At 26.8% G+C, this 18079-nt stretch overlaps 1 protein-coding gene across 9 annotated transcripts in view; it reads left to right on the forward strand.

Annotated features, from left to right (window-relative positions):
* LOC107454807 (ATP-dependent translocase ABCB1) overlaps positions 1-18079 on the forward strand; it is a 117829-nt gene that overhangs the window by 93837 nt on the left and 5913 nt on the right. For 6 of the 9 annotated variants that reach the window (XM_071177585.1, XM_071177586.1, XM_043042541.2 and 3 more), the window contains 13 exons: positions 784-987; positions 1192-1362; positions 2635-2796; positions 3770-4066; positions 5171-5329; positions 6436-6537; positions 6742-6819; positions 7608-7691; positions 8485-8688; positions 10573-10673; positions 11372-11512; positions 12233-12389; positions 17333-17530. In XM_071177585.1, coding sequence (XP_071033686.1) covers positions 784-987; positions 1192-1362; positions 2635-2796; positions 3770-4066; positions 5171-5329; positions 6436-6537; positions 6742-6819; positions 7608-7691; positions 8485-8688; positions 10573-10673; positions 11372-11512; positions 12233-12389; positions 17333-17530 — 2058 coding nt within the window. The remainder of the gene's footprint in view (positions 1-783; positions 988-1191; positions 1363-2634; positions 2797-3769; positions 4067-5170; positions 5330-6435; positions 6538-6741; positions 6820-7607; positions 7692-8484; positions 8689-10572; positions 10674-11371; positions 11513-12232; positions 12390-17332; positions 17531-18079) is intronic. The other 3 variants (XM_043042547.2, XM_071177588.1, XM_071177587.1) reach the window with 1 other exon arrangement.

Below are 18079 nucleotides of genomic sequence, written 5' to 3' on the forward strand. Positions count from 1 at the left end.
AATTAAGTTTTTTCCAAGAAGCTTTGTGTTAAATGTGTCAAATTTCTCAGTCTTTAAAAGTTTTTCTTATTAAGGGGGGGGGGGATTAGATTTTAAAATTAAAAATTGAAGAAAAAATGATTTAATAAGGGCTAAAATATTCAAAATTCTTGTATTTGTAATTATATTTAAAAAAAATTCAAGTGGTTATCAAAAAAATATTAGCAGAAAATTTGTTATTTCTTCACTCACTGTAATCAATGCAGTGGTTTAAAAATGTTCCAATTTCTTTTAAATACATACATTTAAAAAAAATAATTAAATAAAAGTGCTAAAATATTATACAATAACATGATAACATATACATCAGTAATATTTGATAAAAAATCTGTAATATCCTAGATAATATTCCCAATTTTATCTATGTGTATACTTGTGTATGAATTATGCAAAAGTAGTTTACTTCTTCAAAGAAATCATTTTTAAAAATCAAAAGCAAGATGAATACATTTTCTGAAAGATCACTAAATTAATTTATAAAATTAATCAATATAATTCATATAATCAAATCTAAATAAAATGCAAAAAAAAATATAGACAGTGTCGTGATCCTACCTAGTGAACAAAAACTGAAACAGTGAAGCTTTTTAAATACTTATACTGAAAGTATAGCCTTTTCTTGGAAGAAAATATATTAGCTAAGTTTTTTTTTAAATTTAATTTATCTTTTATCATTTTTTTTCTTCTTATAAAATTGTACCTACCTAAAACAAATTTTAATTATAAAATATGAATATATTTTAGGTATTTATTGATGAAAATGATGTACAAGAACTGAATGTTGGCTGGCTTAGAGATCATATTGGTCTTGTTGGTCAAGAACCTGTTTTATTTTCAACTTCCATTGCCGAGAATATACGACTTGGAAAACCTGGTGCTTCTCAAGAAGAAATTGAAAATGCAGCTAAGCTTGCTAATGTCCACAATTTCATAGATGCTTTGCCCTTAGTGAGTAAACAAAAAATTGTCTATTTTTCCCAAGACTGCAGTTTTGTTTAAAATTTGTTTAGCACTTTCATAAACTATAATGTTTTGCTTGGTTTTTATTTTATTATTAAACCTTTTTCAGCAGTTTATTTTATATTATGGCTCCAGTTTATTATTCGGTAATATTTTTCTATCCTGTCAAATAATATTGCTATTTTATTTTAGAAATATGAAACTCTTGTTGGTGAGCGTGGAACACAGTTGAGTGGTGGACAAAAACAGAGAATTGCTATTGCAAGAGCTCTCATAAAAAATCCTAGAATATTGTTGTTAGATGAAGCCACTTCTGCTTTAGATACTGAAAGTGAAGCTGTTGTGCAAGCTGCTCTAGATAAAGTATTTATTACACATATTTTTCACCCTTTTATTACCATGTTTTAATTTATCGTATAGTTATTGTGTTTTGATTTATCATATACCTGTTTATGTTAACCTTTTATTAAATTTGGAATTACTTATGTAATATTCAGGGTTGACTGGCTAAAACCAATTTTTTTTTTTTTTTCATTTTTTTTGTTTGTTTTTTTTATTTTGAGAATATAACCCTGAATGAATGTGTCTTTATTTAGATTTAATTGAAAAAAGTCTGTTTAAGAATATTAAAAATTCTCAATTAATAGATACAGATGCTTTACACAAGAATCTTTAAAATATTACTTTGTTACAAGAGTTATAACCAAATTCATTTACTGTTCAAAATTTTGAGTAATATACATTCTCAAATATACCAGATTTCAGAGTTTGTTTGAAGTAACAAAAGCGAGCAGCATTTTAATTGTAAAGCTAAATTACTCAAATTCTTTAAAACATTAAAAATTTATCCACTCTGTTCTTGAATTTACTAATTATTTTAAAATTAGTCATATTTTTTTCTTAAATTGCAGCACCATGAAAAAATTCTAATTGAACAAACTTACATGAAATGCAAAGTTAGATCAAACATGCAAATGATTAGAATTACGAGTGTGTGTACCACTATAGCACATGCTTATTTTTACCATTATCAGCAATATGTGGAATAAATTTAATTAATTTCTGACAATTTCTTTGTAGTATTGCAATTTTGGCAAACATAAGAGTATTTTTTCTAATGTTTAGGTTTACCAAATATATCTCTAAGTTAAAAGATCTACTTAGATTGAAATTTTTATTTAACCAGAATGTAAACCTTCAACAAATCTGTAGTGTTTCTTTTTAATATTTATTGTTGCTTCCTTTTAAGGAGGAATGAAAATTCTAATGTATCAATCTTTAAGGTCTCCAAGTTTTAAATTTCATTTTTCCATTTATTTTGTTACTTAGAAGCAATAGGTTTTCCAAATTTAGTTTTTGGATTTTGGAAACATATAACTAAATGTAAATAATTATAATTCCTGATTTTAAAATAATTTAGTCATTGTTATTTTTCTTTTATTCAGTTCTTCTGTATTTCTTGCTTACATATTTGTATTAGTAGCATTTAAAGGGTTTTAATAAAACTAGTATTAGCGTACTAGTTTGTCTTACTTTTACGTTTGAGGTCTTCCTTTTATTATGTCCGAATATTTGTTGCATTCGTCTATATGTTTTCATGTTAATGCTATATGCTTATGTTTGATATTTTAACAGGCTAGTCAAGGACGGACAACTATAATTGTTGCTCACAGACTTTCCACTATTCGAACTGCTGATAAGATAGTTGCATTATCTAATGGAATAGTTAATGAAATGGGAACGCATGATGAATTAATGGCAAAGAAAGGAATATATTATCAATTAGTAACAGCCCAGGTAAATAATAGTTTCAAAATATTAATACAGCGAATCAAAATAAATGTATAATACAATAAAGGGTATTATTATTATCATGTTGTACAACTTCTAGTTTAGTAATTAGCTTTTAGTTTGAGTACATTTGTTTCTGACATTAAATTTTTTTTAAGATCAAAAATACTGTGCTAAAATTTCTAATAATTTGTAAAAATATATCACTATCAATAAGAAAGATAAAAGTTTGTGTTAGTGGGAAAATATAATTAAATACAATCTGTAATCAATAGGGAAAAAATATACATTATAAAATAATATAATCAGATTCAAAAGTAAACTAAAATTGTAAAATAAATATAATCAAATATCAATAGGAGTAATAAAGATGTGACCACTAGCTTTTTAATTTTATTTTTCTTCTTTGTCACTAAGTATATAAATACCCATCTGGTTAATTTTAGTAAAAAAAATTTCTTGTCATTTTATACCCATTTTAAATATCTTCAATCAAGGTGGGTTGGGTTAACTTTCAGCTGTATATCCATAGCTTAAGAGCAATGTGAAGAAGCACTAATAATGTCAAATCAAACAGGTATACAATAGCTTTTTGTATTAGTTCACTTCTCTAACTATAACTATATTGAACTATAAAGTAGATAGTTGTAGGAGTTATTTATAAAACAACTAGATTGTATGAACATCTTATATATTTTCTAGTTTATGTGTAATTTTGAACAGTAGAATGTAACATAATCTTGGCAATATTATTTTCATGAAATAATACTTAAATGATGAGTCTGTTTTGCACAGTGAACGATTAATAAGTGTAATAATTCTCATATTCGTAAAACCTCCATTTGATTAATATTAAATTAAAATTCATTTTAAAACATGCTATGTCTGAAAAAATTGTGTTAAACTACTTTGTATAAATTTTGTTTTAAATTTAAGTCATGCAAACCATACTGAACTCGTAATTGTTTACATTTTTCAGCTGTCAATGTGTAAGTACATTTATACTACACTAGTTGATAATATTAGAGAGAGATTGTTAAACCTTTTCTTATTTAATTCTCCAGTAAATATGAGTAATTTGCAGACTAAAGAAGCTGATGAGGATGATGATGAAGAATCAGATGATGATTTTCTAGACGAAATGCCTCCATCACTAGAACGTCAAGCCAGTATTCTTAGTTCTGGTTCTTATGAATCTGAAGATATGCATAGCCCTATCAAACGTACCTTTTCTGCTGCCAGTCGAATCAGCCGAATGAGCAGCTTTGCTTTTAAAGTATGTAGTTGTCTATTTAATCATTATTCATTATATAAAATCTGCCCTTGCAGATGTCTCAACACATGTTTTTACTGTCTTTAAATCACAAAACGTTTATGAAAGGAAATAATTGCAATACATTCTCTGCCGATCTCATGCCAGAGCACGATGTTACCAGTTGGAAATCTGCAGTGAATTTGTTTAAAATCTTTAAGAACTAATTTGATTTTTATGATTTGATCTCTTCAGATGCATCTTTCTAGGCAAGCATAAACAACTGCATCCTCTTAAAAATATATGTTTGTAAATTCAACATGTTTGTGAATTAAACATGTTCTTTAAGAATTACATCTGAGCTAATATCAAAAAATTGATTTCCAAACAATGTTATCTTAATGCCATCATAGTTTTTTTTTCTATAAAATTTTTCAGGCAAGAGATCCTTTAAACTTTTGGTGGAATTTCAAATGTTCTAAACTTTGAGAGAGAGAAAAAAAGAAAATGCTGTATTATATGGCTGTTTTTTCTTAATATTTGTCCAATATTTTGTTTTACTTTATCGTTATTTTATTCTCTTTAATGATGGTTTGTTTATAAAGCTTGATAGTATATTAGACAGTCAATGTATACCTTGTATTAAAAATAAAACCTTTAAATAAGTATGAAAATAAATTTTTTTTTCTGAACTAAATAATTTCACATTTTTTTTAATAAATTTTTCATGATTTGAATTGATAGGCTCTTTCAGACATTAAATTTTTTTTCCCACTCTCATTGCCCAAATTTTAATAATTCTATCTTTTTCTAGCTATTAGGAAACTATTTAGTGTTTCAAATTTGTCATGATCACCATTTCTGGCTTAATTACTTAATACTTTTGCATAGTTTTTCTTTAAATACAGATTTTCGGTTGTGCAGAATAAAAAATTGAGATGGAGTAAGATATTTAGAAATTAAAGTTGAAATATATATGCTGTTATATATATTTCTGTTGGGAAATAATTTCAGATAACTTCAACATAATCTGTGTTACTATATTAATAATTAATGATAAGTTTTTTTTTTAAATTACCCTAGACTGAAAGGTTTCGAAAAAATAATTTTTTGTGCATTTCATTTTAGCCAGAGAATAAAGAAAATGAAGAACTTGAGCCTTCTAAAACTCGTTTATTGAAAATGTGCTCTCCTGAATGGCCATATATTCTAGTTGGTGCTATTGCTGCTCTAATTATGGGTCTATTTACTCCTATCTATGGCATTTTGTTTGGAGATATTCTTGGAGTAAGTGTTAAAGTCACAAAATAAGAGTAAATTTAATATGTCATATTGTACTTGTAAACTATGCCTATTTGTGTATTTCGTCATTGCCTTTTGTTCAACTGTAGGCCCTCTCCCACCTCTATATGATAAACTCTTTCTTTTATGAAATTTTTCCTTTTTCTTTTCTAAATGTTATCATCATCAAATAACAATAAATAAATTTTCTCTTTCTAAAAATGAACTCTAATAATGATTTATTTTGCAAATGTACCAACAATTATGCTTTATCTGTAAATATTATGATTTCTTAGTCAAGATTAACTTTTATTACTCAACCCTATGATCGTAAAGTTTTTGAAACTTTTCGTTATAGTCTGTTTTAAATACGTTTTCCCCCTTAACTACTAAGAGTTCTTAAATTTTTCAATGGTTCATGCAATGATTTTTTCTCCCTTAATCACTCTAAAAGCAATTATTAAAAAATAAAAATGATTTGATAGAAACAAGAAACAAAAAGTTACAAGAGAAAAGAACTTTATTTTATCTTTCCCTCTTCCACCAAGTTTTGATTATTTTTAAAATGAAAATTTAACCAAAAACTAGTATAAATTTCAAAAAGTATAAATAAAAAATTAATAAAGTATAAATTTCAAAAATTTATAATTTGGTGCCAATATTTTTTATTTAACAGTGAAATCCAAGCATAATTTTGTTAATATTTTATATCCATATAGAATTAAGTTGTATATATACATCTTAAAATTATGCTAATTTAAATTGTGATAACTCTAATTTCTATTATACTTCTATGTTATCCTACTTCTGTTAACTGATAGCTAAGTTGGAAAACTCACACATCAGTTTATGCAGAAATGTTTTGTGTGGAAATAATTTTTATCAACTTTATGCTAATGTTTGCCTCCATAATTCAAATTCTGTTTTGATTAACAGCACTTCAATTTTTTTTTCTACTTCATCTAAAAAAAGTATTTATTTAACTTAAATTTACTTAATAAATAGAATTAATTTGCTTTGGAGAATTGTATAGTTACAAAACTAAATCTGAAGATGATTGCAAGTGATGATATTATTTTTTAAGATGTTAATTTGTTGTTTTTTTTACATAGGTTTTAGCTGAGCAAAATGATCAAATCTTAACTGACATTTCATTTTATTCTTTGCTGTTTGTTGCCATGGCCATTTGTTCTGGCATTGCTAGTTTTCTTCAGGTAAGAATTGAAAAATATAAATAAATCTAATAAATCTTAAATAGTATTGTATATGAAAAAAAGAAAGCATTTTAAATATGTTTATTGCTAAAACTTAATATTTAACTTGTATCTTTCAACTTCTAAAAAGAACTAGTGTGAATTCTTCACACAGTCTTGAGATTTTGTTATAAGTGTTTAATTTTTTGCATTTATTTTTCCTAGACTTTCATGTTTTCAATTGCTGGTGAAAAATTGACTGGGAGATTAAGAGTCATGGTGTTTACAACTATTATTAGCCAAGTACGTTAATTTCTGTCCATTAGTTTTTTATTATTTACATGAATTTATTATAATTATTGAATATAATAAAATATTTTCCACACTTAATTGCTCAACCTGTCCTGTATAAAATTGCTTATAGATATGTTTACTTTTCTGCATGGAGAAATCAATTTTTCTTATGCAGTTGGATAAGAAAACTCTGTATATTGTTCCGTATCATAAAAATATCACAAGATAGAAGCTTTCTCACAAATCTAACAACTTTTAAAGGCACCACTAGGATGCCTGTTTAACAACTTTCTTTCAAATCTTCCCTTTCTTAAAGGCACCAGTAGGATATTTCATAACTTTTTCACAAATCTGCCCACGTTTAAAGGTATCAATAGGATGTATGTTTAATTCATTAAAAATGGAAAAATATACATTTATAAATAAATAGGATAATTTTTTGCAACAATTAGTAATTTTATTTAAAATGTCCTTTATCCTTTAAAATAATTATGAATCCATTTATATGGTTGTCATTTTTTATGTGTATTAAATATAATTACGCTGTTACATATGCTTTGTTGTAAAGCACTTTTTTTTTACTTTTTCTACACTATTCTGTTAAGTAGGAAGTGTATCAATGATACCATTTTAGACAATTAATTATTTGTGACATTAATTATGTGACAGCATAAGTTGGACAATTCTTACTAGTTTTAATTATTAAAATTTGTAAACCCCAAATACTTAGACAATTTTGTAAGTACTCAGCAACTATGTTATTTCAACTTTTATTGTTATTGTTATTGTTAATATAGGATATGTCATGGTTTGATCAACCTGCTAACTCAGTCGGATCACTTTGTACAAGACTAACGTCAGATGCTTCTAGTGTTCAGGGAGTAAGTTTTAACTATATTTATTTAAATATTCTGTGCAATGTAAAAAAAAAATATTTTTCAAAATGTTTTTATTTTTATAATTTGTTAATAACTCTAATTTTTCAAATTACTGGTGATATTCATAACATGTTATTAAAAGAACAGGTCTTAGAGTTACTCTGTTTTAATATGTAAAATCTATAAAGTAAATAAATGTCTTACATTTGAAAAGCTAGTGTTTTATATTTATGTATTTAAAAATTGTTACAACTTTATTAAAAAAAGGTTGTAAATATCAGAAGTCTTAGTCTGATTTAAATATATTTTTATATTATGCAACTTTTATGCTATGTTTAAAATTATGTTAATTATGTTTAAAAATAAAAATTCCCTGAAAACTTTTCTCTTATTAATTATAATTAAATAAAAGTTTTAAAATAATTAATTGTTTTTATTTCTCAATCTTTTTATTCCTGTTATTGTTTTTTTTTTCATTCAGTCTAGATTTCTCTGAGCTTTAATAAGCCTAACTAACTTCTTCTCTTCAAAATGTGTAAAATTCTATCTAGTGAAGCCCTGTTTTGTGTGTTAAAAACTGAATGCTTAAAGTTTTTCTTATATCTTACCTTTTGAAATATTATCAATAATAATAATGCCAAAGTTTCCTTTAAACTCCAAATTGCCAAGCCTTTCATATGTGATTGTCTTTCAGACATAAAAGTTTTCATAATACCTTAAATGAATGATTATTTTTTTTAAATGTTGAATTTATATTAATTTTAAAAGATTTAAGCTTTGTTTTTATTTCAAATAGGCAACAGGATCTCGTATTTCTACCGCTCTTCAGGCATTGTCAACTCTGATAGCAGCTATTGTAATTGGTCTTTGGTATAACTATAAAATTGGAATTGTGGTTCTCTGCTTCATTCCATTAGTGTTGGTTGCTACATACTTTGAAAGTCGGGTGATAAGTGGACAAATGTTAAATGAAAAATCAGGAACCGAGTTTGCATCTAAGGTAATGCTTTATTTATTTTTTTTTAGATTTGAAAACAATATCTTTTGATAGAATGGTATAAAAAAGTAGTCGTCCATAATAAATTGCAATCAAAAAATTTGAAAAGTCTATATCTTGAGTTGATACTCAATCTAAAGATTCGTAAGATCTAAACAAAAATTATTGTTATAATGGGAAATCACTATGTTGTGAATGTACAAAAATATTGTTAACACACATTTACACATAACTAATATTTTGGGGCCTATTTTGGAGAATCCATATCATTCTTTTGAAAATACGAAATGCAAGATGCTCTCTTGGTTAATACAGTTAAACCCCGCTATAGTGAACTCCCGGATATAGTGAACGAAAAGTTCGCTCCCGTGCCTTTCTATACACGTATAATGTAATTTTTTGTGGATATAGTGAACTAAAAAAGTGAGGAAGTTGGATATTATGAACTTTTTTCTGTCTTCGACGGATTTTTTTAAAAAATAATTTTGAAATATCTACTCCAAAATAAATACTTATACAAAGTAAATACTTATTTCAAAATAAATACTTTTTTAAAACCATCAATACAGTGGAAAGTAGCAATAAGCATTTTTTCTTGTTTGGTTCTTTTATCACACTTTTCCATACCCAAAGGCCTACCCAGGCAGATGTATGGACAAAATTTTCCTTGCATCAGCTAAAGATTACTAATTTTTTTTTCCTTCTTTTTTTGTACACAAGACGAAGAATAACAAAAGCAAGTTAACACATTTTTTGTTACTACGTATTATTTTTCAGTCATTTTTGTATTTCTTTTTATTGTCATTTATTTAAATAATGTGTAATAAAAAGGAGTTCGGAACCATTAGTTAAAATTGTTTGCGGAATGGATATGGTGAACTCCCGATTATAGTGAACCGAAATTTCGGTCCCTTGAAGGTTATCTATAGCGTTGTTTGACTGTATATGGTTATGTACATGCAAAAGCTCATATAAATATGTATATATCTATAAATATTTGATGTAATGATGTGCTAAATTTCTATTTTACAAAATTGGTAATAGCAGCAATCAGAGAAATTTATTTGTGTGATACCATCATCGCCTTTAAGTGTTGGCTTTTAATAGTATTACTAAAAATAGACCATTGTGCTGATTTTTTTTTTTAACTTATTGCAATGGATATAATTAAAATGTAAAAAAGACAGGTACCAGCATGTCCTTAGACATGGTGCGTAGCGTTTTTAAAAAGTGCTTAAAGGTGCTTATTTTCGATTTTCTTTATTTAAAAGCCTTTAAAGGTGCTTTTTTCATTGGGTGTTTTTAAAAAGTGCTTAATGTTCCCTTTTCAAAAATGAGACATGCAAAAGCGTGTGTTGCCACATGTTATGCAAAAGCGTGCTTTTCACATTATTCTATTCAACGTTTTCACAATTCATTTCGGCTTACCATCGGTCCATAGCGTATGAAAGCACATATCATTTTTCACATTTGATTAAATACTTGTGAGTCCGTATGTGCGTCTACCAGCATTTTGCAAGATATTCTCAATTTCAGACTTCATTTTCCACCCTTTGATATAGAAACGAAAAATCTCTCGATCATTTTATAATGGCTAGTATGATCAAGAAAAGAGTTCTTTGTCAGAAACTAGTTATTTTCTCATGATCATCTAAAGTCTTTGAAAATTATTTTGCATTTTGTTAGTGTATATAGTGCTTAAAAATATTTTTTAGTGCTTAAAAGGTGCTTATTTTTTGTTGAAAGATCTGGCTATGCACCCTGTTAGATGAGATGAATACTTCATGTCATGAGTTAGATATTGTTTAAATCAGATTTAGTTTAAAAGTGTGTGTGTGTGTGTGTTTTTTTCCCCCTTCAAATAACTGATGACACTTGCATTTATAGGTTGCTATTGAAGCAATCGAAAGTATTAGAACTGTTGCTTCACTGCATCAAGAAGACTCATTTTATATGAAATTTAGAAATGCATTATATGAGCCTCACAAGTAAGTTCATTTCTATTACATTTTATTTCCAGACATAAACCATAAATTTGATAATATATAATAATGAAAAATGCTGTATTTTTTTTTATTACTGTTTTTTGTAAGCACCAATTTTTCTAAAAGATTTATTATTTTTCTTTTAATTTTATAATATTTAAGTTCAATTGCTCAATAGAATCTTTAAACATCAGTCTTAAATATTACTGAATGAGTTTTTATGTCTTAATGACTTTAAAAATATAATTAATTTATTTGATGGTAATTAAGTTCCATTCAATAATTTTGATCATAATTAAGTTCCATTCGATAATTTCAAATTTAATTTTGTCATAGAACTGCAATTTATCTGAATTGCATTAAATTTACTATAGGCATCGATAACCTGGATTATTGAGCATCTTGTTTTTGAAATTGTTTTGGAAAGAAATGGAAATTTTCTAGCATGATATTAATTTAATTGCTAAAAAATATTTGCATTTTCTACATTGTTTTATGCTGCTTTTAAATTTATTCATTATTTCTTTCTATTTCAATATATTCACTACTTAGTAACATGGCTGCAGTTGTTTCATCCTTAAAATGATTTAAATGTTCGCAATTTGAACAGTTTGTTTTGCTGTATATAACACACTAGGATATCTTTCTATATGCTATGAATTGTGTCAAAGGTACTTGATGGCCACTATTTTCTTTTTTAGGAAATCAAGAAAGAACTCTCAAGTTAGAGGTGTGACATTTGGGTTTGCTCAAAGTATACCTTCTTTTGCATATGCAACATCTATGTATTATGGAAGTATACTAATAGCAGAAGGAACCCTTACATATCCAGACCTTTTTAAGTAAATTTTATTCCTTTATTTTTTAGCTAGTAAAGTTTTATATTATATTTTGTAGTATTTGATGTTTATATTGTAAATAGTATATTAAATTCGTAATCATTTTGTTTTGTTCATTTTTGTTTTTAACTGAATATAATAATCTTTTGTTTAGTGTTTTAACAAGGCTGCTTTAATTAGTAGAATTTTGTCTCCTGTTTATTTCTATTTTACTAATTTATACAGTTTTATGGATTCTTTTTTAACTTTTTTATTACTCAACTCATATAATATTGATTTTTTCCCATATTAGTTGGTTTTATTTTTATGCTTTTATAACGACATCCCTAAACCAGTTTTAGACGAACAAATGAAATTTCAAATTTTGTAGTTTCAAAATATATTTATATTTTATTTCATGTGTTTTTTCATTGCCTGAAAGAATGAGAAATATTTTAGTTTTTAAATAAATTTTTATGACATATTTAAAAGCATCATATTTTATGTTTGTAACTAAATATTCATAAATAATTAACTTCGAATGCACATCAAAATATAGCTTGTTAACTTAAACGACTTCTGAAAAATTGGAAAATTTAAAAAACAATTTTTTCTACTCTTGTTGACTAATCTACTAGTTGCAATTAATGACCAATGTTTTCAATAATTGACTGAAAATCTCTTCTAATGAATTCAAAACACTAATGTGATTATTGAAATGTTTCTCTTTTTTTTTCTATCTAGGGTTATTGAAGCTGTTATTTTAGGAACATCAATGGTTGGTCAGGCAGTTGCTTTTGCTCCTGATTATCAGAAGGCAAAACTTGCTGCAGTTCGAATTTTCAAACTTTTAGATCTGAAACCAACTGTTGATGTATTTTCTACTGCTGGCCGTTTCCTGGTTTGTATTTCTTTTTTTATGGTGCCACGCCTTGTTCGGCAATCCAATATTAAAACCAGTGTTTGCTTTTTTTTTTTTTTTACTTATATTTGAAAAAAGGAATAATAGTTGACTGAATGAAAAGTAATAAAAAATTTGTCATAGTGTAGTCTTGATACACTTTAAAATGATCTTCTGTTCGTATTTTTATAGATTTATTTATTTATTTATCAATATCTTTTTAAGAGGAATTATTAGCTTTTATTTTAATGTCTTTTTTAGTTTTGATTCTTCCATTTTAGTAACTGTAAAGAAGTTAATAAATAATTACATTATATATTAGTGTGGGATTTGTATTGTTCTGTTTAGATTTTTTTCAATGTCAGGTTATTAAATTATGCACAGTCAGACCTCGATGTAAGGTCACTCTAAGGGACATTGCGAAAGTAACCTTATAAGCGGGGTGACCTTTTAACCAATTCATTAGCAGTTCGTAACTAAGCACGTAAATAGTACACATTATGATTTTTTAAAAATGGTAATGCAAACAAAAACGATCGGCCATAAATTAAATATTTAAGTCAATAAATTTTAACAGAATTAGTAAAGAATTAAAGAAAGTTAGATTTTTAAAAAAATTTTAATTTAAAATAAAGCTGTTTACAAATTTCCTCAAAGTGTACATACATACATTACATCTTATTTTATTAAAAATAAATCATTTATGCAGATCTGTCTCGTATTTGGTTTCATTTTTCTAATGTTTTCTATATTTTGTAACTTCTCAAAATGTTTCTCAGCTCCCTCATGGTTTGTTAAAAAATTTCGTATGACATTTATTGCATTGAAGGCTTACGCTTAGATTACAGCTACAGTCTCAGGATCACTGTCATTTCCTCACTGTGAAACAATTTCAGAAATTGCAGCTTGTTCGTTGGTTGCAACATTTTCATAGAACTTGAGAGGGGTAATTACCTTGTAAAGAAGTTAAATAGACTTTCGTTGGAAAAGAGCTCCCCTCGCCTTGGATAAAAATGACCTTATAAGCGATAGCGATTTTTAAAACTTGACCATATATCCGATAATCTGTAACAAAGAATTCCTATTCAGTGAGCGGGGACTTTGGAAAAGTGACCTTATATGTGGGGTGACCTTACATGCGGATAACCTTATATTGAGGTCTGACTGTATTTGATTTTTAATGTGATACTACAAACAAGTTTACTAATAAATTTTGGGTACTTCATAAAAGTTTCAAAGATTTTTTTTTGTGGTGATATTAAAGTTATGAACTTCCTTGTCTGTGATTCATTGGCCCATTCATTTCCTTGTCTTTTAACCATATCAATTAAAACGTAGATTTGAATGAGTCAGATTATTTGACTGTTGATAAAACATCCAAAAAAAATAAAATAAAGACATTTGTATGGCAGGATTTTTTTAATATTTTAGAACTAATTCAAATAACTATGGCTTGTTTAAAAGTGAACAGCTTTTTGGAATTTTGTTAACTTAAACAATTCTGCTCTGAATAGGTGTTACTGATTTTAAATTATAATTACAGTGAAACCCCGATTTTACGTTTCTCAGGGGACTGGGTAAAAAAAACGTAAAATCCGGGAAAACGTAAAATACGGGAAATACTTAGATAGCAAAAAATCATATAATAATAATGGGAAAATAAAACAAACTAAAGGTAGTAAAGATGACTCTTTCAAAAGGTACTATTAAAATCTATATTTTACGAAAAGAATATTAGTATTTAAAGAAAAAAACATACCAGTTCAAGATCATTTTTACAATTTTTGTTAAGAATCATGTAATTTAGGTGCAAAATAGTGCGTAATAGTAGATTGTTTTTTAGACATTGAGTTCAAAGTAAATGCCTCATCTTCCAGGACTGAAATCTTTTGCAAATTTTTTTCCTGGTCTTTGTATGATAGAAAATAGTCTTTCACTATTANTATATCTATATATATATATATATATATGTGTGTGTGTGTGTGTATATATATATTTGATATAATGATGCGCTAAATTTCTATTTTACAAAATTGGTAATAGCAGCAATCAGAGAATTAAATGTGTGTGGTCCCATTATTGCCTTTAAGTGTTGGCTTTCATATACTAAATAGTTTCGTATAGTATTACTAAAAATAGACCATTGTGCTGATTATTATTTTTTTTCATGTACTTTTTGTAATGTGTATAATTAAAATGAAAAAGAGACGGATACCAGCATTTCCTCAGATAAAATGAATACTTCATATCATGTGTTGGATATTGTTTAAATCAGATTTAGTTTAAAAGTGTATGTGTGTGTGTGTTTTTTTCCCTTCAAATAACTGATGACACTTGCATTTATAGGTTGCTATTGAAGCAATCGAAAGTATTAGAACTGTTGCTTCACTGCATCAAGAAGACTCATTTTATATGAAATTTAGAAATGCATTATATGAGCCTCACAAGTAAGTTCATTTCTGTTACATTTTAATTCCAAACATAAACCATAAATTTGATAATATATAATAATGAAAAATGCTGTATTTTTTTATTACTGTGTCTATTTTTTGTAAGAACCAATTTTTCTAAATGATTTATTATTTTTCTTTTAATTTTTATAATATTCAAGTTCAATTGCTCAATAGAGTCTTTAAACATGAGTCTTAAATATTATTGAACGAATTTTTATGTCTTAATGGCTTTAAAAATATAATTAATTTATTTTATCGTAATTAAGTTCCATTTGATAATTTCAAATGCAAGTTTGTCATAGAACCGTAATTTATCTAAATTGCACAAAATTAACTAAAGTCGTCGATAACCTGGATTATTGAGCATCTTGTTGTTGAAACTGTTTTGGAAGGAAATGGATATTTTCTTACAAAATATTAATTTAATGGCTAAAAAATATTTGCATTTTCTGCCATGTTTTATGCTGCTTTTAAATTTATTCAGTATTTCTTTCTATTTCAATATATTCACTACTTAGTAACCTGGCTGCAGTTGTTTCTTCCTCACTCAAAGTGTTTTAAATGTTTGGATATTGAACAGTTTGTTTTGCTGCATATAACACACTGGGATATCTTTGAATATGCTATAAATTATATCAAAGGTACTTGATGGCCACTATTTTCTTTTCTAGGAAATCAAGAAAGAACTCTCAAGTTAGAGGTGTGACATTTGGGTTTGCTCAAAGTATACCTTCTTTTGCATATGCAACCTCTATGTATTATGGAAGTATACTGATAGCAGAAGGAACCCTTACATATCCAGACCTTTTTAAGTAAAGTTTACTCCTGTATTTTTTTTAGCTAGTAAAGTTTTATGTTATATTTTCTAGTATTTGATGTTTATATTGTAAATAATATGTTAAATTCATAATCATTTTTGTTCAAAAACTGAGTATAATAATCTATTGTTTAGTGTATTAACGAGGCTGCTTTAATTAAAATTTTGTCTCCTGTTTATTTCTATTTTACCAATTTATACAGTTTTATGTGTTCTTTTCTTTTTTTAACTTTTTTATAACTTAACTCATATAATGTTCATATTTTTCCATATTAATAATTAGTTGGTTTTATTTTTCATGATTTTATTACGACATTCCTAAATCAGTTTTAGACAAGCAAATGAAATTTCAAATTTTGCTGTTTCAAAATATATCTATATTTATTCTTTTATTACATGTGTTTTTTCATTGCAGGCAAAGTGAGTAATATTTTAGTATTTAAATAAATTTTTAGGCCATATTTAAAAATATAGTTCATGTTTGTAACTTAAATATTCATAAATTAACTTTGAATACACATCATAATATAGCTTGTTAACTTAAACAACTACTGAGAAATTAGAAAATTTAAAAAACAATTTTTTCAAACTCTTGTTGACTAATCTACTAGTTGCAATTAATAACCAATGTTTTCAATAATTGACTAAAAATTTCTTCTAATGAATTCAAAAAACTAATCTGGTTATTAAAATGTTTCTCTTTTTTTTTCTATCTAGGGTTATTGAAGCTGTTATTTTAGGAACATCAATGGTTGGTCAAGCAGTTGCTTTTGCTCCTGATTATCAGAAGGCAAAGCTTGCTGCAGTTCGAATTTTCAAACTTTTGGATCTGAAACCGACTGTTGATGTATTTTCTACTGCTGGCCGTTTTCTGGTTTGTATCTCTTTTTTTATGGTGCCATGCCTTGTTCGGCAATTCAGTATTAAAACCAGTGTTTGTTTTTTTTTTACTTTGTAAAAAGGAATAATAGTTGACTGAATAAAAAGCAATAAAAATGTGTCATAGTGTAGTCTTGATGTACTTTAAAATATGCTCCTCTTCATATTCTTACAGATTTAGCAATTTAATTATTTATTTATCAATATCTTTTAAAGAAGAATTATTAGCTTTTATTTTAGTGTCTTTTTTAGTTTTGATTCTTCCCTTTTTAGTAACTATAAAGAAGTTAATAAATAATTACATTATATATTAGTATGGGATTTGTATTGCTCTGTTTAGATGTTTTTTTTAATATCATGTTATTAAATTATGTATTTGATTTTTAAAGTGAAAGTGCAAACAAGTTGACTAATAAAGTTTGGGTACTTCATAAAAGTTTCAAAGATTTTTTTGTGGTGATATTAAAGTTATGAACTTCATTGTCTGTGATTCAAATCGTTTCCCCCATTCATTTCTTTGTCTTTTAATGATGTCAATTAAAACATAGATTTTGATTGGTCAGATTATTTGACTGTTGATAAAACATCAAAAAATAGTAAATAAATAAAGACATTAGTATGGCATGACATTTTTAACATTTTCTAATTGAAATAACTATGGCTTGTTTAAAAGTAAAAAGTTTTTTGAAATTTTTTTCAAATTGTGTTGACTTGAACATTTCTGATGTGAAGAGGTCTTACTGATTTAAAATTATAATTGAAACATGATGTTCAATTTTTGTTGTATATTTCAGGAGGATGTCAAGGGATATATTCGCTTCAGAAATGTACGTTTTAACTATCCCAGTCGTCATAGAGTAAAGATTTTAAGAGGTCTAAATTTGGAAGTCCAACCTGGACAGACAGTTGCTTTAGTTGGAAGTAGTGGCTGTGGTAAAAGTACTTGTATTCAGCTGATTGAACGATTTTATGATGCTCATCGTGGTCATGTGGTAAGACATTTTTAAATTTTTATTTATATAAAGTTTTTTGTTTAACAGTTTTCACAAACCACAGTGTCTCAAGGGATAGAGCATTCACCTCCCAATGAAGTGATCCAGGTTCGAATCCCAGTGGTGGCAGGTCGATATAAATTCTGCTCCCAGATTGCGCTAACCTAAAATATCCTTAGTAGTAGACAAATCACGGGTTAGAATCTCCTTGCCATCAAGCTTATCCTGGAAGGTTTTGTGGTTTTCCGCTCTATGTAATACAAATGCAAGATAATTCCATCAAAAAAGTCCTCCATGAAGGCTAGTTTATTTCAATGCTTGATTTCGGGGTTTCCTTGTCTTCTTAATTTGGTTCAAAATTACAAGGCTACGGAGTTGAACATTGATGGTCGTAAACTCAGAATTGGGTCAGTTGTTCAACTGCGGTTATAATATAAAATATAACAGTTTTTACTTTGTAAATAGAAGGTACCATTTAACTGAAATGTATTCTTAAGTATATTATTTTGTGAATTTGGACACCATCATGTCAACAAAAATAAGTCAATT

This window comes from Parasteatoda tepidariorum, chromosome 2 (genome assembly GCF_043381705.1).
Source record: "Parasteatoda tepidariorum isolate YZ-2023 chromosome 2, CAS_Ptep_4.0, whole genome shotgun sequence".
Lineage (NCBI taxonomy): Eukaryota > Metazoa > Arthropoda > Arachnida > Araneae > Theridiidae > Parasteatoda > Parasteatoda tepidariorum.